Genomic DNA, 20,000 nt, shown 5'->3' with positions numbered 1-20,000 from the left:
TGTGAGCTGGGGGATGGGTCCTGCAGGGTGTGGGTCCAGGATGTGAGGTGGGGGGGATGGGTCCTGCAGGGTGTGGGTCCAGGATGTGAGGTGGGGGGATGGGTCCTGCAGGGTGTGAGCTGGGGGATGGGTCCTGCAGGGTGTGGGTCCAGGATGTGAGGTGGGGGGATGGGTCCTGCAGGGTGTGGGTCCAGGATGTGAGGTGGGGGGATGGGTCCTGCAGGGTGTGGGTCCAGGATGTGAGGTGGGGGGATGGGTCCTGCAGGGTGTGAGCTGGGGGATGGGTCCTGCAGGGTGTGGGTCCAGGATGTGAGGTGGGGGGATGGGTCCTGCAGGGTGTGGGTCCAGGATGTGAGGTGGGGGGATGGGTCCTGCAGGGTGTGGGTCCAGGATGTGAGGTGGGGGGATGGGTCCTGCAGGGTGTGGGTCCAGGGTGTTAGGTGGGGGGATGAGTCCTGCAGGGTGTGGGACCAGGGTGTGCGGTGGGGGATGGGTCCTGCAGGGTGTGAGCTGGGGGATGGGTCCTGCAGGGTGTGGGTCCAGGATGTGAGGTGGGGGGATGGGTCCTGCAGGGTGTGGGACCAGGGTGTGCGGTGGGGGATGGGTCCTGCAGGGTGTGAGCTGGGGGATGGGTCCTGCAGGGTGTGGGTCCAGGATGTGAGGTGGGGGGATGGGTCCTGCAGGGTGTGGGACCAGGGTGTGCGGTGGGGGATGGGTCCTGCAGGGTGTGAGCTGGGGGATGGGTCCTGCAGGGTGTGGGTCCAGGGTGTGAGGTGGGGGGATGGGTCCTGCAGGGTGTGGGTCCAGGGTGTGAGCTGGGGGATGGGTCCTGCAGGGTGTGGGTCCAGGATGTGAGGTGGGGGGATGGGTCCTGCAGGGTGTGGGTCCAGGATGTGAGGTGGGGGGATGGGTCCTGCAGGGTGTGGGACCAGGGTGTGCGGTGGGGGATGGGTCCTGCAGGGTGTGAGCTGGGGGATGGGTCCTGCAGGGTGTGGGTCCAGGGTGTGAGGTGGGGGGGATGGGTCCTGCAGGGTGTGGGACCAGGGCGTGCGGTGGGGGATGGGTCCAGGGTGTGAGGTGGGGGATGGGTAGTCAGGCCTCGACTAGCTGTTTATAGATATAATGGCCGCTCGGCCCCTTCTGCTAATCAGTCTGTAGAATGGAATTGACCACGTCTTAGTCCAAGCACACGGTCTCCTAGCAACAAAAGCAGAAGGGCCTGGAAACCAGGTATCCTAGCAACTGGCATGTGAGTATCTGGTTGGTTGCCTGGCAACAAAGATGGGAAAAATATTTGTATCATAGAAACCACGAGGATAGAAGGCTGCAGTCATGGAGGACAATGAGAGACAGGTCCCCAGGGGGGGTGGGGGTGTATATATGTTTATGTATGTATGTATATGTATATATATGTGTGTGTATATATACACACACACACACACTGTTATATATACATACTTTTACTCTGTGACTGAGTCCCGGCCTATGGAGTCAGTGTTAGAGTTGGTGGCACTGGCTTGAAGGGTTCTGACCTGAGCTCAATAGGGACCACCTCAGTCTACTGCAGACCACCACAGACCACCTCAGTCTACTGCAGACCACCTCAGTCTACTGCAGACCACCACAGACCACCTCAGTCTACTGCAGACCACCACAGACCACCTCAGTCTACTGCAGACCACCTCAGTCTACTGCAGACCACCTCAGTCTACTGCAGACCACCACAGACCACCTCAGTCTACTGCAGACCACCACAGACCACCTCAGTCTACTGCAGACCACCACAGACCACCTCAGTCTACTGCAGACCACCACAGACCACCTCAGTCTACTGCAGACCACCACAGACCACCTCAGTCTACTGCAGACCACCACAGACCACCTCAGTCTACTGCAGACCACCTCAGTCTACTGCAGACCACCACAGACCACCTCAGTCTACTGCAGACCACCTCAGTCTACTGCAGACCACCACAGACCACCTCAGTCTACTGCAGACCACCACAGACCACCTCAGTCTACTGCAGACCACCACAGACCACCTCAGTCTACTGCAGACCACCACAGACCACCTCAGTCTACTGCAGACCACCACAGACCACCTCAGTCTACTGCAGACCACCACAGACCACCTCAGTCTACTGCAGACCACCTCAGTCTACTGCAGACCACCACAGACCACCTCAGTCTACTGCAGACCACCACAGACCACCTCAGTCTACTGCAGACCACCTCAGTCTACTGCAGACCACCACAGACCACCTCAGTCTACTGCAGACCACCTCAGTCTACTGCAGACCACCACAGACCACCTCAGTCTACTGCAGACCACCACAGACCACCTCAGTCTACTGCAGACCACCACAGACCACCACAGTCTACTGCAGACCACCACAGACCACCACAGTTTACTACAGACTACCTCATTCTACTGCAGACCACCACAGGCCACCACAGTTTACTACAGACTACCTCATTCTACTGCAGACCACCACAGCCTACTTTACTCCACCCCAGACCTCCTCAGTATGTCACAGACCCCAGCGTATATGGTCCATGTTGTGATGCCCTGAATTCACACCTCCTGTACCCCCACCAGCCTCCATCACGCCCCCTCTACCCACACCATGCGCTACTCACCCCATCCTCCATCACACCCCCTGTAACCACACCATGCACTACTTACACACCCTGTACCCACACCATGCAGTACCCAACCCATCCCCACTTCATCCTGTACCCACCCTAGTACCCCCGCAGTGCAGCCCCACATGGTGGTAATCCTGTATCTTCTGTGTCTTTCAGGCTGCACCTGTGTTTGAGGACACAACGTTGTCCTTCTCAGATGAGGAATGGCTTGAACTGGCCACGTGGCAGAGAGAACTGTACAGGACTGTTATGAGGGACACCATGGACCTGGTCACCTCTCTGGGTAAGGAGTCACATGGACCTGGTCACCTCTCTGGATAAGGAGTCACATGGACCTGGTCACCTCTCTGGGTAAGGAGTCACATGGACCTGGTCAATTCTCTGGGTAAGGAGTCACATGGACCTGGTCAATTCTCTGGGTAAGGAAGAAATAATTTAAAGAAATCTCCAGGTCGATGCGTTAGGTCCAGATAAAGTAGTTCCGGACTCTTCCAGGGAGTCAGACATTTGGGGAAATACTTTTTCTAGACAAAACACATTGACCACCACCACCATCGCCCCCGAGAATCGGATTGATGAATTGGTCATCTCTGGTCCTCTATGCTTTCACACATTTTATGGGAGGACATGGTCTGAGGGGGGAGTTCTGGTTATGTCTGGGTTCTTCCTATGGTTCTGGTCATCTTCAGCAGTCCTCTGAGGGCTCCCCTCTTCTCCTAAAGTCCTCGGAGGGCTCCCCTCTTCTCCTGAAGTCCTTTCCGGCTCTGCTCTTCTTCTGATGTCCTATCCGGGCTCTGCTCTTCTTCTGAAGTCCTCTCCAGGCTTTGTTCTTCTTCTTGCCCTACAACCTGCACTAGTGACCCTATTCCCTTTCACCTCGTCCAGACTCTTCTTCTATTTTTACTATTATTCAACCATCTCCCTCCACTCCTTACACTCTAGTTCACTTCATGCCTGTTCATACATAGTGTAGCACTCAGTTATGTGTAGAATGGAATTATTTTTAAAACATGGCCGTACAGAACAAGGACCTCTTGTCTCCTATTCCCTCAGATTGTAAGCTCCTGTGATCAGGGTCCTCATTCCTCTTCTCATAGATTGTAAGCTCTTGTGATCAGGGTCCTCACTTCTCTCATCTCCTCATAGATTGTAAGCTCTTGTGATCAGGGTCCTCACTCCTCTCGTCTCCTCATAGATTGTAAGCTCCTGTGATCAGGGTCCTCATTCCTCTTCTCATAGATTGTAAGCTCCTGTGATCAGGGTCCTCATTCCTCTTCTCATAGATTGTAAGCTCTTGTGATCAGGGTCCTCACTCCTCTCGTCTCCTCATAGATTGTAAGCTCCTGTGATCAGGGTCCTCATTCCTCTTCTCATAGATTGTAAGCTCTTGTGATCAGGGTCCTCACTCCTCTCGTCTCCTCATAGATTGTAAGCTCCTGTGATCAGGGTCCTCACTCTTCTTGTCTAAGGATCGCACTGATCCGAAACGCGTCAGTGTTTTTGTCCCTATGCTGCATGTTTTTATGACTCAATAAAGCCGAAGAATTTTTGCATACTAAAGCGCTGGACATTTCCATTATTTCCTTTTGATTCCATTCGGCCAAGTGCGCTGCTGGCCCGTCCGACTGCAGGTGCGGGAGAGTGGAGCTGTCGAGTTACTACACATCCTCACTCTTCTTGTCTCCTATTTCCTCACAGATTATAAGCTCAGTAAGGGAGAGCACTTTTTACTATCTTCGTATCCCAGATAATGAATATTGTGTCTTCCAGGTTACATGTTCCTGAAGAGAGGGGAGTCTGAGCAAAGAGACAGTGCAGAAACTGAAGAGACTGCACTAGAAGAAATCATCCATATACCAGAGACTGTACTAGAAGACCTCATCTATATACCAGAGACTGCAGTGACTCTGGAGAAGGCACCATCTTCTGGTGAACTCTTCTCTCCATATCCTGTAACTGATGAACAACCTCCCACCACTGGAGCACAGAAGAGATTAGAAGAGAAGTCTGATCCACCCGTCCGAGAAACAACATTCATCCATGAGGTGAAACCAGAGAATAAAGATGGATCCCCCATAGCTGGGCCAAGGACATGGGCTTTAATACGAACACTTGAAGATGCCTCCAGTCCGTGTGTTGGTTTTGAACAAGTCTTGAGTGGATTTAGCGTTGATCTATTCAATGGGTGTAATCAGGAGGGGACACAGGATCACTTGGACAGTGAGTTCCTTCTCTCATCAGTAATCTCTTATTGTTGAGGAGTCTGGGTGAAGGTCTTATCTCTGTTGTGAGCAGGGCCCCCAGAAGGCAGTTGAAGATATGTAAACCATGTCTTCCTTCTTCTAGGGATGGAACTTCTGTGGGCCACACCAGACAGAACCCATTCTTGGCAGCTTAGTTATAATGAATTTGAATGCGATAAAGGTGATGACTTCTGACCACTTTCCTTTTCTTTCTTCCAGATACTGAGTTCCTGACGGTCATTAAGGTGGAGGAGATAAATGTTACTATTGGAAGTGAAATAATGTCCCTCCATAGTGACAGATGGGAGGGCCATCCAGAGTACCCTAATAAAGAGGAGCACTGGGACCTGCAGGGGGGAGCCGTGTTGCCTTTGGCCTCCACCGATCCTCACAACAATTATTATTTGCCATGGACAGACAATCAGAGGGCTCTATCTCCAGGGACATTACAGTGGACTGAGCAGACCCCCTTAACTAATGGTCAGTGTGTTGAGGAAGGAGGCACATGGCTGACTGTGACAGGCCAGCAGAGGTCCCCACTAGAGTCTCTGTACACTGAGAACTTCTATAAATGTTCCATGTGTGGCCGAAGCTTCTTACAGGGTCCAAACTATCATGAGAGCCTGCAGCTGGAGAAAGGGGCCTTCTCCTGTCCTACATGCTCCAGCTATCTCAGTGATCAGCACCACCTTCCACCATTCCTTAGAAATGGACAACCAGACATTAACTCCACACATCAGCCCTCACAGGACAAGCCCAACGTCACCTGTCCAAAGTGTAAACGCAGTTTCTCGCAGGTTTCTGGACTCCATCGACACATGAAGTCTCACAGTCGTAACAAGACAACAGTGAAAGTCACGGCCCCTCCGCAAAGAAAGGTCAATGATGGGCCAATACTGCAAGACACGGAGACGAGGTCTACAACACAGTCCTCAAGACAGGCCTACTCCAAACTGCATCGACACCTGCAGCTCTCCACTGCCTTCCTCCAGCAGCTGATCACCTCCACTGGGGGATTCCAGTATGACTGAGGGTGGTGACATATCAACCAGACTGGAGAAGGGACCATGTAAAACAAAAATAAAATACAAAATTATCATCCTAGAGTCTGAGAGTTAGTTTGTCCTTAGGGGACATGTCAGGGAGCTGAGAAGGTGCTGAAACATTGGCCCACATTGGTCTGGTTTTGTCTATAGCAACCAATCACAGCTGAGCTTTCATATTTTGAAAGTGAAGTGAAGTCTCTGTATCCAATGTGAAATTTTTGTTTTCCCTATGTATTCATAGTATTCAGACCCTTTACACAGTACTTAAAGGGGTATTCCAGGAATTTATTTTTGCTTCTACTATAGACAGTTCCCGAGACAGGTGTCATCACAGAGCACTTAGACAGAAAAGAACAACTCAACTTCAGCAGCTCATAAGTACTGAAATGATTAACATTTTTTAACCCCTTAAGGACTCAGCATTTTTCCATTTTCATTTTTTCCTCATCATCTTCTAAAAATCATAATGCTTTAAATTTTGCACATAGAATTCCATATGATGGCTTATTTTTTGCGCCACCAATTCTACTTTGCAGTGACAGTCATTTTACCAAAAAATCCACGGCGAAACGGAAAAAAAAAATGATTGTGCGACAAAATTGAAGAAAAAAATTCATTTTGTAACTTTTGGGGGCTTTCATTTCTACACAGTGCATTTATTCTGTAGGTCCATCCGGTTAAAATGATTCCCTACTTATGTAGGTTTGATTTTGTCGTACTTCTGAAAAAAAAAATCATAACTACATGCAGGAAAATTTATACGTAAAAAATTCTCATCTTCTGACCCCTATAACTTATTTTTCCGCGTACGGGCTGGTATGAGGGCTAATTTTTTCCGCCGTGTTCTGAAGTTTTTATCGGTACCATTCTTGTATTGATCGGACTTTGATTGCTTTTTATAAATTTTTTCAGGATATAAAAAGTGACCAAAAATACACTAATTTTGGACTTTGGAATTTTTTCGCACATAAACCTATTTTGATTTGGTTTTCAAGTTTAATACAGAAGAAGTGCTTCGGGGCATACCCCGCACATGGCTTATCAGGTATAGAAATGAGAAGCAAAACAAACAGTTTCCTATATGGATTAATATGACATCATACAACTTGCCAGATATCCCACCCCAAACCCCTCCTGACCGTGCGGTTTAAAGGGGTAGTCCAGTGGTGAAAAACGTATCCCCTATCCTAAGGATAGGGGATAAGTTTGAGATCGCAGGGGGTCTGACCGCTGGGGCCCCTGCGATCTCTCTGTACGGGGGCCAGGCTCTCCGGCCAGATAGCGGGTGTCGACCCCCGCACAAAGCGGCGGCCGACACACCCCCTCAATACATCGCTATGGCAGAGCCAGAGATTGCCGAAAGGCAGCACTCCGGCTCTGCCATAGAGTTGTATCGAGGGGGCGTGTCGGCCACCGCTTCGTGCGGGGGTCGACACGCCCCCTTTGCGCGGGCTGTTTGGGCCCCATACAGGAGATCGCGGGGGCCCCAGCGGTCGGACCCCCCCCCCCGCGATCTGCAACTTATCCCCTATCCTTAGGAAATGGGATAAGTTGTTCACCACTTGTTCACTACTGGACTACTCCTTTAATTAACAATATATTTTTATAGTTCGGACATTTCTGAACGCGGCGATACCACATATGTTTATTTTTATTTACACTTTTTTTTTTTATGGGAAAAGGGGGTGATTCAAACTTTTATTAGGGAAGGGGTTAAATTACCTTTAACTTTTTTTGCAGTGAAACTATAACACTGAACATTGTTATACCATAGGAGACTATAACACTGCACACACTGATCATTTACACTGATCCCTGCAAAGCCATAACAACGCATAGATCAGCGTTATAGGGTGAACGATTGCTCAAGCCTGTAGCTCAGGCTTGGAGCAATCAAACACCGATCGGACGCAACTGAGCGAGGTGAGGGGGCCTCCGCTCGCGTCCTAGCTGATCGGGACATCGCAATTTTAATCGAGATAGTCCCGATCAGTCCGACTGAGCTGCCGGGAAGCTTTTACTTAACCCTTTAGACGCGGCGATCAACTTTGATCGCCACGTCTAAAGGGTTAATAGCATGCGGCACAACGTTCAGTGCCGCACGCTATTAGCCCAGGGTCCCGGCTATCATTAGCCGCCGGGACCGGCCGGGTATGATGCGGGGTCACGGTGTGACCTCATTTTAAATACCGGGACTGGGCGCAGGGCGTACAGGTACGCCCTGCATCCTTAAGAGGTTAATAGAAGTAATTTACAAAATCTGTTTAACTTTTTGGAGCCAGGTGATATATAAAAAAGTTTTTCCCTGGGTTACCCCTTTAAAGCCCCTTTGGCAGTGAATCCAGCCCCTAGTCTTCTTGGTCTCCTCCAGACTTGATGCTGTCCCCCCACCATGATCACTGTAGGGATTGTATTAAGCAGGTGATGGGCAGTGCCTTGTTTCCTCCAGACATGATGCTGCCCCACCATGATCACTGTAGGGATGGTATTGGGCAGGTGATGGGCAGTGCCTTGTTTCCTCCAGACATGATGCTGCCCCACCATGATCACTGTAGGGATGGTATTGGGCAGGTGATGGGCAGTGCCTGATTTCCCCCAGACATGATTCTGCCCCCACCATGATCACTGTAGGGATGGTATTGGGCAGGTGATGGGCAGTGCCTGGTTTCCCCCAGACATGATGCTGCCCCCACCATGATCACTGTAGGGATGGTATTGGGCAGGTGATGGGTAGTACCTGGTTTCCCCCAGACATGATGCTGCCCCCACCATGATCACTGTAGGGATGGTATTGGGCAGGTGATGGGCAGTGCCTGGTTTCCTCCAGACATGATGCTGCCCCCACCATGATCACTGTAGGGATGGTATTGGGCAGGTGATGGGCAGTGCCTGGTTTCCTCCAGACATGATGCTGCCCCCACCATGATCACTGTAGGGATGGTATTGGGCAGGTGATGGACAGTACCTGGTTTCCTCCAGACATGATGCTGCCCCCACCATGATCACTGTAGGGATGGTATTGGGCAGGTGATGGGCAGTGCCTGGTTTCCCCCAGACATGATCCTGCCCCCACCATGATCACTGTAGGGATGGTATTGGGCAGTTGATGGGTAGTACCTGGTTTCCCCCAGACATGATGCTGCCCCCACCATGATCACTGTAGGGATGGTATTGGGCAGGTGATGGGCAGTGCCTGGTTTCCTCCAGACATGATGCTGCCCCCACCATGATCACTGTAGGGATGGTATTGGGCAGGTGATGGGCAGTGCCTGGTTTCCTCCAGACATGATGCTGCCCCCACCATGATCACTGTAGGGATGGTATTGGGCAGGTGATGGGCAGTGCCTGGTTTCCTCCAGACATGATGCTGCCCCCACCATGATCACTGTAGGGATGGTATTGGGCAGGTGATGGACAGTACCTGGTTTCCTCCAGACATGATGCTGCCCCCACCATGATCACTGTAGGGATGGTATTGGGCAGGTGATGGGCAGTGCCTGGTTTCCCCCAGACATGATGCTGCCCCCACCATGATCACTGTAGGGATGGTATTGGGCAGTTGATGGGTAGTACCTGGTTTCCCCCAGACATGATGCTGCCCCCACCATGATCACTGTAGGGATGGTATTGGGCAGGTGATGGGCAGTGCCTGGTTTCCTCCAGACATGATGCTGCCCCCACCATGATCACTGTAGGGATGGTATTGGGCAGGTGATGGGCAGTGCCTGGTTTCCTCCAGACATGATGCTGCCCCCACCATGATCACTGTAGGGATGGTATTGGGCAGGTGATGGACAGTACCTGGTTTCCTCCAGACATGATGCTGCCCCCACCATGATCACTGTAGGGATGGTATTGGGCAGTGTCTGGTTTCCCCCACACATGATGCTGCCCCCTAAGATCCTAATAGAAGCAGGAAAACTGGCAACTATTAGGATCTTAGCGACTGACACAAAGTGTGATGTCTAGACGATTGCGTCAGATGGTCTCCAGTGTGGGTGGCCTCAGTAAACCAGGAAAAGGGGATTGTCAGAAATCATGTGACCCATGTAAGCATCAGACCTGGAGCAATGGAAGAAGGAACCTGGTCTGAGGGATGTCGATCTCCATCATGTGGACGGCCGGGGGTGAGAAGAGACGGCACCAGGGTGCATTATAGGAAGACAAGATGGCGGGGCAGTGTGTTGGGAAATGTTCTTCTTGACGGTCCTGACATCATGTGAAGGTTACCGTATTGACATGACAAGTACCACCTACCTAACCATTCTACAGACAAGTCCCTCTCCTAAAGGCAGTGGGAGCCCCTTATTCTCTCCCCCCCCCTGCCACACTGTAGACCAGTGGTCTCAAACTGTGGCCACCAAGATTTTGCAAGACTAACTCTCAGAATGCCCGTACACCAAAAGGTCTTTCTGCCTCCTCCAGAGGATGCACACTGTCCCCGAAAGGTAAATCAAGGCTTCCCTCTCATCTTATCCCTTAGTGAAGTGGTCTTTAAACCGAGGCCCTGCAGCTTTTGCTAAATTTCAACTCCCAGCATGCCCGGATGTTGGCTGTCCAGGCACGCTGGCAGTTGAAGTTTTGCAACATCTGGAGGGGCTCAGTTTGAGACCACTGGTGTAGACATTGTCCAGGAATAAGGAATATGACAAAGAGATGAAGGTGGTGACAGCCTCCAGATTCCCCAGCCCTCATCTGATCGACCCTCTGTGGGAGGTGCTGTAGAAACAAGTCCCGTCCATGGAGGCTGCACTTCACAGGACCTGCTGCAGGCGTTAAGACCCTGATAAGTCAGAGTACAACGGGTACCTGGTGCCCCCAGCTGATGGGTGTTTTAGACTTTAGATGTTGTAGAGATAATCCCAGTACGGAATCTAGAATCTCTGGAATCCTGGCAGAACTAGATGATATTTTTTGGTGAGTCCAAAATTTAACTTTACCTTTCAATGTAATTTTTTCCACTGCCTCCGCTAGTAGATGAGGCGGTATATCATATCACACCTACACCAGTTACTATATGACAGGGGTCTACCTACATTAAAGGGAGCGATCCAACGCACACAGTCACTACCTACAATAACGGAGCGATCCAACGCACACAGTCACTACCTACAATAACGGAGCGACCCAACGCACACAGTCACTACCTACAATAACGGAGCGATCCAACGCACACAGTCACTACCTACAATAACGGAGCGACCCAACGCACACAGTCACTACCTACAATAACGGAGCGACCCAACGCACACAGTCACTACCTACAATAACGGAGCGACCCAACGCACACAGTCACTACCTACAATAACGGAGCGATCCAACGCACACAGTCACTACCTACAATAACGGAGCGACCCAACGTACAGTCACTACCTACAATAACGGAGCGACCCAATGTACAGTCACTACCTACAATAACGGAGCGACCCAATGTACAGTCACTACCTACAATAACGGAGCGACCCAATGTACAGTCACTACCTACAATAACGGAGCGATCCAACGCACACAGTCACTACCTACAATAACGGAGCGATCCAACGCACACAGTCACTACCTACAATAACGGAGCGACCCAACGCACACAGTCACTACCTACAATAACGGAGCGACCCAACGTACAGTCACTACCTACAATAACGGAGCGACCCAATGTACAGTCACTACCTACAATAACGGAGCGACCCAATGTACAGTCACTACCTACAATAACGGAGCGACCCAATGTACAGTCACTACCTACAATAACGGAGCGATCCAACGCACAGTCACTACCTACAATAACGGAGCGACCCAACGTACAGTCACTACCTACAATAACGGAGCGACCCAATGTACAGTCACTACCTACAATAACGGAGCGATCCAATGTACAGTCACTACCTACAATAACGGAGCGATCCAACGCACACAGTCACTACCTACAATAACGGAGCGATCCAACGCACACAGTCACTACCTACAATAACGGAGCGATCCAACGCACACAGTCACTACCTACAATAACGGAGCGATCCAACGCACACAGTCACTACCTACAATAACGGAGCGACCCAACGTACAGTCACTACCTACAATAACGGAGCGACCCAATGTACAGTCACTACCTACAATAACGGAGCGACCCAATGTACAGTCACTACCTACAATAACGGAGCGATCCAACGCACACAGTCACTACCTACAATAACGGAGCGACCCAACGCACACAGTCACTACCTACAATAATGGAGCGATCCAACGCACACAGTCACTACCTACAATAACGGAGCGACCCAACGTACAGTCACTACCTACAATAACGGAGCGACCCAATGTACAGTCACTACCTACAATAACGGAGCGACCCAATGTACAGTCACTACCTACAATAACGGAGCGACCCAATGTACAGTCACTACCTACAATAACGGAGCGACCCAATGTACAGTCACTACCTACAATAACGGAGCGACCCAATGTACAGTCACTACCTACAATAACGGAGCGACCCAATGTACAGTCACTACCTACAATAACGGAGCGATCCAACGCACACAGTCACTACCTACAATAATGGACTGAACTAATTTGGTCATAATAATGGAGCAATCAAACGCACAGTCACTACCTACAATAATGGAGTGATCCAACACAGCAGGACATAAAAGTTTACTGTTACCAGTTCCATTCTCCTCTGCTGTACTGTGCCCCCCCCCCCCACACGTTTGTGGGGGGGATGGGGGTCCTCTCCTCCCCTGGAAGATTTCAGCTAAATATTATAAGGTTGTGTATTTATATTAAATTTGGGAAATTATCTGGGGGTTTTCATGTTCTCACAGAACGCTCATTGTAAATCTATCACTTCACTCAATAAAAATGCCAGATTCTGAACCTATCACGGCCATCACTGAACCCATCATGGCCATCACACAGCATAAAAGACATTGCAGGGACCAGAGTCACAGACCTCATGACTACAGACGATGTTCTTCTAATTCTACTCAAGGGATGAAGTTGCTGAGCAGGATCCTAGAATTCACAACTTCTACCCTATGTAATATTCTCCTCTACAGCCGGTCACAGTAGGACAGAACACACACCAGGGGGCGTCCCATTCAATGATTTTTATTAAAATACAACATTACAAAGTTAACGGCTCGATAATTATGATGAGATTAAAAACACTGTTATGTATCACGTGGAGGAGCGGTAGGTCCTCCTTAATCCTTGCTGCTCTTCCCCCCTGTCTTGGTCTTACTTGGAGCTTTCTTCTTCATGGTGGCATTCTTCTTCCCTCCACTAATAACAGCCTGAAGTTTCCTCTTCTTGACGGTGGCGGCAGCAATCATCCTCCACTTCTTTAGGCTTTCACTACTAACCTTTTGCCGCTTCTGTGGCACTTTCTTCAGAATCTTCTTCACTTTGGCCCCATCTTTAGGTTTCTTCTCTTTCCCGCTCTCCTTGGTCCCAATCTCCAGAGGTCTCTCTTGTTTCCCGTCATTCTCCCCCGCGGCCTCTGGATCCAGCTCAGCTTCTCCCTTTGGTTTCTTCAGCTTCTTCTCCTGGATGTTCTTCAGTTTAGTTTTCTCCTTATTTGCTGCCAGCTTCTTAACTTTCATTAGCTTTTTATTTTTTAGTTTTTGCGCAGCAGTCACAGCTTTCTTGTGCTCGTATTTCCTCTTCTTCGGGGCACTCTCTTCATTACCATCTTTAAGTTTCCTCTTCTTCGGGACCTTATCTTTCCCCAGAAGGGCTTTCCCCTTGGTCCTCTTCAGACAGACTGGTACATGATTCATAAGGGATTTCTGAAACAAGAATCTCTTTCCACAATGTCCACACCTGAAGACGTCTTCCCCATGGATGAGCTTGTGACGGACGAGAATCTTCAGACGTGTGAACCTCATGTGGCATATGGGACAGGCGAAAGGCTTTTCCTCTGCGTCTATATTTAGCAGCTGCTCGCCCTCAGCAGACGTTTCCAGATCAGCGTGTAGTTTCATGTGGGACAAAAGCCTGCCTTTAGTCGAATAGATTTTGCCACATTCTTTACAATGGTAAGGCTTCTCTTCCACATCGGCCTGAGGGACTGAGCTCTGGTCACCGTCTGGGACTACTTTGTGTACCTTACAATGAAGAACAAAACTAGCCTTGGTGGAGCACACTTTCCCACAGTCCTTGCATGTGAAAGGATGTGGCCCAGTTCCATCTTTCTGCTCAAGGTTAGGTGAGGATCTGTGTATCTTTCTATGTAGGACAAAGCTGGCTTTGGTTGAGCAGACAACCCCACATTTTTTACAAAGGAAGGATTTCTGCTCCATGGTCGTCTTAAGGATCTTTTCGCTGCCAGACAATACTTTGTGCACTTTACAATGAAGTACAAAACTGGCCTTGGTAGAACAGACTTTTTTACAAAGCTTGCAGATGTAAGGGGGATCTCCAATATTTGCTTTGAGGTCAGACATCAATGGAGACTTGTGCACCTTACGGTGAAGAACAAGACTAGCTTTGGTGGAGCAAACTTTACCACAGTCTTTACACACAAATTGACTATTCTGACCCAAACTGTGCACTTTACGATGAAGGACAAAACTGGCCTTGGTAGAGAAAACCCTGGTACAGTCGTTACAACTAAAAGGATTTCCCTCCTGTTCGGTCTTTATGCCAAGATCCTCCTCAGAGGTTGATGGCATCTCATTTGTGGTCCCTTCTTGGTTCTCCATGTTGCTGCTGCTCTGGTCAAGTACAGCTGAAGACTTATGAATCTTACGATGAAGAACAAAGCTTGCCTTGGTGGAGCAGATCTTTTCACAGTCCTTGCACTGGAAAGGTGGACCTTCTGACTCTTCTTGACAGCTTGCATTCTGCTCTGCACTAGATGAAGCTTCAGGGACTTTGTGCATCTTACGATGTACGTAGAGCCTTGACTTACTGGGAAACACTTTGTCACAGTCCTTACATGAGAATGGGCATTCCCCGGTGTGGAGGCGTTCATGTATGACCAGCCTTTCCTTCTGTTTAAAGCTTTTATTACATACTGAACACTGATATGGTTTTAGCATCATGAGTTGAATGTTCCTGTGTGTATACCGATGAATAATCAGGCTGCCCCTCTGTCGAAATCTGCATGAACAATCAGGGCAAGCGTAGGGTCGTGACCCTGTGTGCACACGTCTATGTACTCCAAGGTGGTTCCTTCGAGTAAAGGTTTTATTGCACTCTGGGCAGCGGAAAGGAGGACCTTCAGCATGGGCACTAATGTGAATACTCAAATACTGCTCTGTAGAGAAGCTCTGAGGGCACTGTGAACATGTGAATGGTTGGCCCTCAAAATGACCTTTCTGATGATCGAGCAGAAGATCAAAGTTCGGAAAAATTTCATTACATTCTAAACACTGGTTTTCTTCCTCCTCTTTCACAGATACTGCAGTACCCAATGGATCATCACTATACGGGGGCAGCTGCTGCTCCTCCACCTTTATAATGTTCTTCTCTCTATACATACACTTCTTATTGGCTTTCGATACTCCACCCAATAGTTTCTTCTGACGGACATGCAGCTCTGAAGGCCCAGGGTCACACTTGGAAGGAGTAGAAAGACCTTTAAGAAGACTGGTTTTCTCCTCAGAACTTGAATAGGCCTCGGACTCCTCAGCAGGTTCTGAGCCATAACCAGACTTCTCTTCCCTTGCACTCTTTATAGCCTGTACTTTCTTTTTTCTGGGTTTTTGGGTCAGACCTTTCACAGCCAAAAGCATGTTCATCCAGTTGAGTTCTTTCTTGAGTTTGGCAGCAGATTTGATTTTACTTCTCACTGCCTTTGCCCGTTTCATCTTCAGTCGGACAGAAGCCACGTTCTTCTCCTTGGGGATCTTATCACTTTGAAGCTCATCTTCTATGGCATTGTCAGGAAGTCCTTTATCTTTGGTGAGGAGTCTACAGACACGACACCTCTTAGACCAGCGTCCCGCACGCTTCTTTTTCTGCAGACGACAACCGCAGGATTCGCACTGTGTGGCCGAATGACTCAACAGGTGAAGATTCAGAGACCGATTGCATTTAAATACTTTGCCACACTCCGGGCATAGACGTGGTTTTTCACCATCTGGGGGGGCTGACTGGTCACTCCTATTTAATTCAGTAAAAGACTCAATCTCTTCGTTACAGAACTCATCATCATTGCCGTCGTCATCATCAGGACTCAGCTTGTTCTCATGGCTCAGTGAAGAGTCACCTAGCAGCATGTTCTCTTGGTCAGGCTCCAATAGAGGCCGCTTCTTGGTCTTTAACTGTTTGCCCCCTACAGTATGACAGCCCTCTATAAGGCTTGCTTTAGAGAAGGTGACCAGTCGATCTTGGACTGGCTTTTGGCAGTTCTTACAAATCTTTGGTTGTCTTGCTCCACTCTTTAAGACGACATCACAGGTACAGTACAGGGCATGTTTAGCAGGATTCATCTTACGCTTTCTCATGACTTTAGAGTGGAATGATTTGGTTCCTCTCATAACACTTCCTGGCATAGTTTCCTCTCTCTCAGTAGAGCTTGGACTGGGTTCATCATCATCGGTCAGGCTCTGTAGATCTGCTTCGTCAGCAGACAGAGATCCACTGTCAGAATCCAGACTGTCCTCCTCCTCGTCCCCCGCAGCACATAGGGCCCGGGGCTCTTTCTTCTGCTGCTTGATCTTCTGGACACATTTGCGGCAACTCTTGGGAATGCGTTTGGTTTTGTCAAGTGTCAATGGGCATCCACAGGTCAAACACTGCGGTAACGTATGACATTTCATGTGACTGGCGAGCAGCGATGGGATTCTGAAGGATTTCACACATTTTGGACATTTATACATTTTTCGGAGTAGGGAGGCAGATTCTTGCTTAATTGAATGTATATTGTGACCAGGTTTAACAGTCCTATAAATGGCATTATCCTGCGCAGAGTCCGCCTCCTGCTTGATAAGGAAGTTTGAGAAGTCTGGTGAGGTACCTTCACCGGAATGGCGCTCCTCACGTTTTACCTTCAACCGGCACTTATAGCAGATGGGAAACCAAACCAGCTCTTTTCTACCTCGTCTGACCCGTCGCCCACATTTCAAACATGGGCCTCCGCCACTTAGAAGTTTGTCATCCTGGCTCTCTGTAACCTCACTTTCTTGAATTTCCGGTGAGAGCATGTCTGATAGCTCATGCAATGTCCCCTCACCCTCCACAGAGACTGCAGAGATGTCGTCCTCTTTAGTGGTTTCTTCCAGACTCGGAGCATCAAGTAAAATACTCCCAGAAGCAACAAAATCATCGGACAGGTCGTTTTCAGTGAGATCAGCGTTAGACATCTGAATGTACTGCTTCTGTGGATCCTCAAAGGACAGGTTCTTCTCAATGTCACATTCTGTGAGATCTTTCATATCATCACTGCTCAGCAAACATTTCTCAGACAAGTCCTCGATGTCAGGAGACAAAGCTAAAGCCGGTTCCAGAAGAGACAGAGTTGTCCCTGAATCTTCACCCTCCAATTTCTGGAGCAACAAGTCATCTATAGGTTTGGAGCTTCCAAACTTCTCATCACTGGTCACACTTACTGCAGGGTCTTGCTCTGTAGTTGTAGTTTCCTGAGATAAGACAAGTTCTTGAGCCTTGACAAAAGCAGATGTGATGCTTTCCAGGGTCGGCACATTGAAGGAAACACCTCGACTTTCTGTGTTATTTGTTAAAGATAAATCTTCCTCACCAATTGGCAGTAAATCATCTGTAGAAGTCAATGCCCCAGACTCCAGTAGACTGGATGGGTTGTTTTCACTGGACTCCACTGCTGAAATCTTCTCTACATCATCACATTGGTTGACCTGCATAGAGATGTCCTCAGATGAGGATTTATCAATTGTATTTTCTGTATGTGTAGGAGAAGCTGCCTCTACAGGGGTCACCCCTGAATCGCCCCCCTCTGTCTCTTCATTCTCAGTAGACTGTTTCACAGCTGAGGAGGTGACATTGTCCATCACCTTGTTGTCTGATAAGTTCACATCTTGTTTGACATTACTGTCTCCTGGAGGTTGGATGTGGTGAAGTAGTGGACTCTCCCTGGGGTCAGTGACTGGACTGGGCTCTGAGCTGTGATCATTCTTCTGTGAAAGGTTATCAATGAGCAGATCATCAGTCTTTTCATAGTCAATTTCACCACCGTCCCCCATTGTTTCTGGAACTTGTTCTGGTGAAGTCTGTGTTTCAAACATTGCATCACCGGCAATTGGTGATAAAGTGTCAGACATGACAGACTCTGTATCTTGCTTGTCCAATAAACTGAGGACTTTCTTGCAGTCATCTCTTTTTTCAGGTCTTTCCTCATGATCTGATGAGTTCATGGGTCTCTGGTCAGGAGACATCACCACGCTTGTTATATTTAGGGGCTCTGAAGCGCAGACATCGTCAGGAGGCAGGGGGCTAGGTGCCTGATCATGGACTCCTCCATCCAATCTACAAACACTGGCGTCACTTAGATCCGGCTCCAGTTCACTCTTGGAAGCAGCCTCATTCCCATCACTCCCATCTTTTGGGGCAACATTTATATTATCTATAGGGGTGTCGCAGACAGTAGAGGGGTCAGGGTGGAGGGCATGGTCATGATCTTCAGTGGAGGACACGTGGACGCCCTCTTTATGATGCTCATGTGATTCTGTGACTGGCGTTTGTGGCTCTGTCCTGTCAACTTCCATAGTTACCTCTTGCACTTTATCTAGACTGGCGAGCGACGCTTCTGCTTCAGACCCTTCCAGACCTTTTTCTTTTATGTTGTGTTCGGTAACAGCTTCCGGCAGACTTGTCTCTTGATCGCTTTTAAGCTGGTTACTATCCTCTGCACACAATGTAGCCAACTGATCTTTATCTTCACTCACGTCCTGTGAAACAGTCACGGATGGACTCTCTGTTACTGGTGGGAGAGAGGAAACACTGCCATCTTGTTCCTGGTGGTCAACATGTATAGTAGGTTTAGGAGAATCATCCTCTTTGTGGAGATCTTCACCCCGTAACACCTCAGAATTTTCCACAGAGCTAGGGTCATCTTGAACGGCAACCTTCAGTGAAGCGTCCTGAGTCTGACCGGTGACTACAGAGAGTTCATTGTTACACACAGTCAATTCTCCTACGACAGGACCTTTTGGAGCCGCCTGTTCATCACAAGTTATCATGGAGTCTTCAGCATTTTTTGGAAGACTTTCCAGCTCAGTAGAATTCTTGGGAGTTTCAGTGTCTGGTTGCTTGACTACATCTTCACAAAACATCTGTTGGGGGAGAACGTCCTCTGAATCATCACCAAGATCAGGCAAGGTCTTAGGGGAGATGCTGGGACTGGAGACAGACGGGACACCACACATGGCATCATGGTATATGGTCTCACTGGGTTCAGATACTTCTGCTGGAGATGAAGAAAGAGTCTCCATCTCGTCTACCTTATCAGGATGGACAGTACTGGAGGGGGGTGCATCAGGGATATCGGAGGGCCTGGACTCACTGCTGGTGCTCACACTCTCATCCTCTTCCTCAGCTTCCCCGATGGTGTAAGTGTTAAAGACCTCAGCCAAGATCTCCAGGGTATTTCCGTAAGGGTCAATAAGATGTACACTGCTGTCAGAAAGCTTAGATATTCTCAACTCAAACTGTGCATTCTTGTCAGAGCCGTCTGTTCTCTGGTGGGCAGGAGTATAGGTCCCTTGGGTGCGCCTCGTCACACATTCGGTGGGGGTGACATTTTGGTTGCTTTTCCATTCCTTCTTGAATTCTACTTTGGAGTTGAGGTGATAGACAGACCTGGAGGGGGAAGCCGTGACGTGAATAATATCGGCTTCGGGCAATGGCTTTCTGCTCCTAGTGGACATGACACGACTAGTAGAAGGCTTAGTCATCAGCGTGCGGGAGATCCCATCTTCATGGCTTCTCTCATGCATTTGTAAGAAGAACTGGTGGTGGAATCCTCTCCCGCAATGGGAACACGTGAACTGCTTTTTGGTCACATGACTCTGACGATGAGAGTTCAGCTCCAGCTTATTGTTGAACGTTTCACTGCACTCGATGCATATGTACTGCCCGCTGT

The 20,000-nt window shown here is 49.1% G+C and overlaps 2 protein-coding genes across 2 annotated transcripts in view; one reads left to right on the top strand and one right to left on the bottom strand.

The window, feature by feature from the left end:
* LOC130323571 (zinc finger protein 777-like) overlaps positions 1 to 5,991 on the top strand; it is a gene marked incomplete at its 5' end in the record, with an annotated part of 13,740 nt that extends 7,749 nt beyond the window's left edge. The window contains 3 exon segments of the mRNA XM_056553154.1: positions 2,806 to 2,932; positions 4,420 to 4,869; positions 5,112 to 5,991. Coding sequence (XP_056409129.1) covers positions 2,806 to 2,932; positions 4,420 to 4,869; positions 5,112 to 5,923 — 1,389 coding nt within the window. The 3' untranslated portion in view covers positions 5,924 to 5,991.
* A 7,044-nt stretch (positions 5,992 to 13,035) lies between these two features.
* The window catches only part of LOC130323573 (uncharacterized), a 7,418-nt gene continuing 453 nt past the window's right edge, over positions 13,036 to 20,000 (bottom strand). Inside the window, exon 2 of the mRNA XM_056553156.1 lies at positions 13,036 to 20,000. This exon is cut by the window's right edge and continues 109 nt beyond it. Within this exon, the coding sequence (XP_056409131.1) occupies positions 13,141 to 20,000 (6,860 nt within the window). The 3' untranslated portion in view covers positions 13,036 to 13,140.

Source organism: Hyla sarda, unplaced genomic scaffold, assembly GCF_029499605.1.
Source record: "Hyla sarda isolate aHylSar1 unplaced genomic scaffold, aHylSar1.hap1 scaffold_251, whole genome shotgun sequence".
In the NCBI taxonomy this organism is placed as follows: domain Eukaryota; kingdom Metazoa; phylum Chordata; class Amphibia; order Anura; family Hylidae; genus Hyla; species Hyla sarda.
Note: the sequence above shows the minus strand (reverse complement) of the source record. Positions and strands in the feature narration are given on the sequence as shown.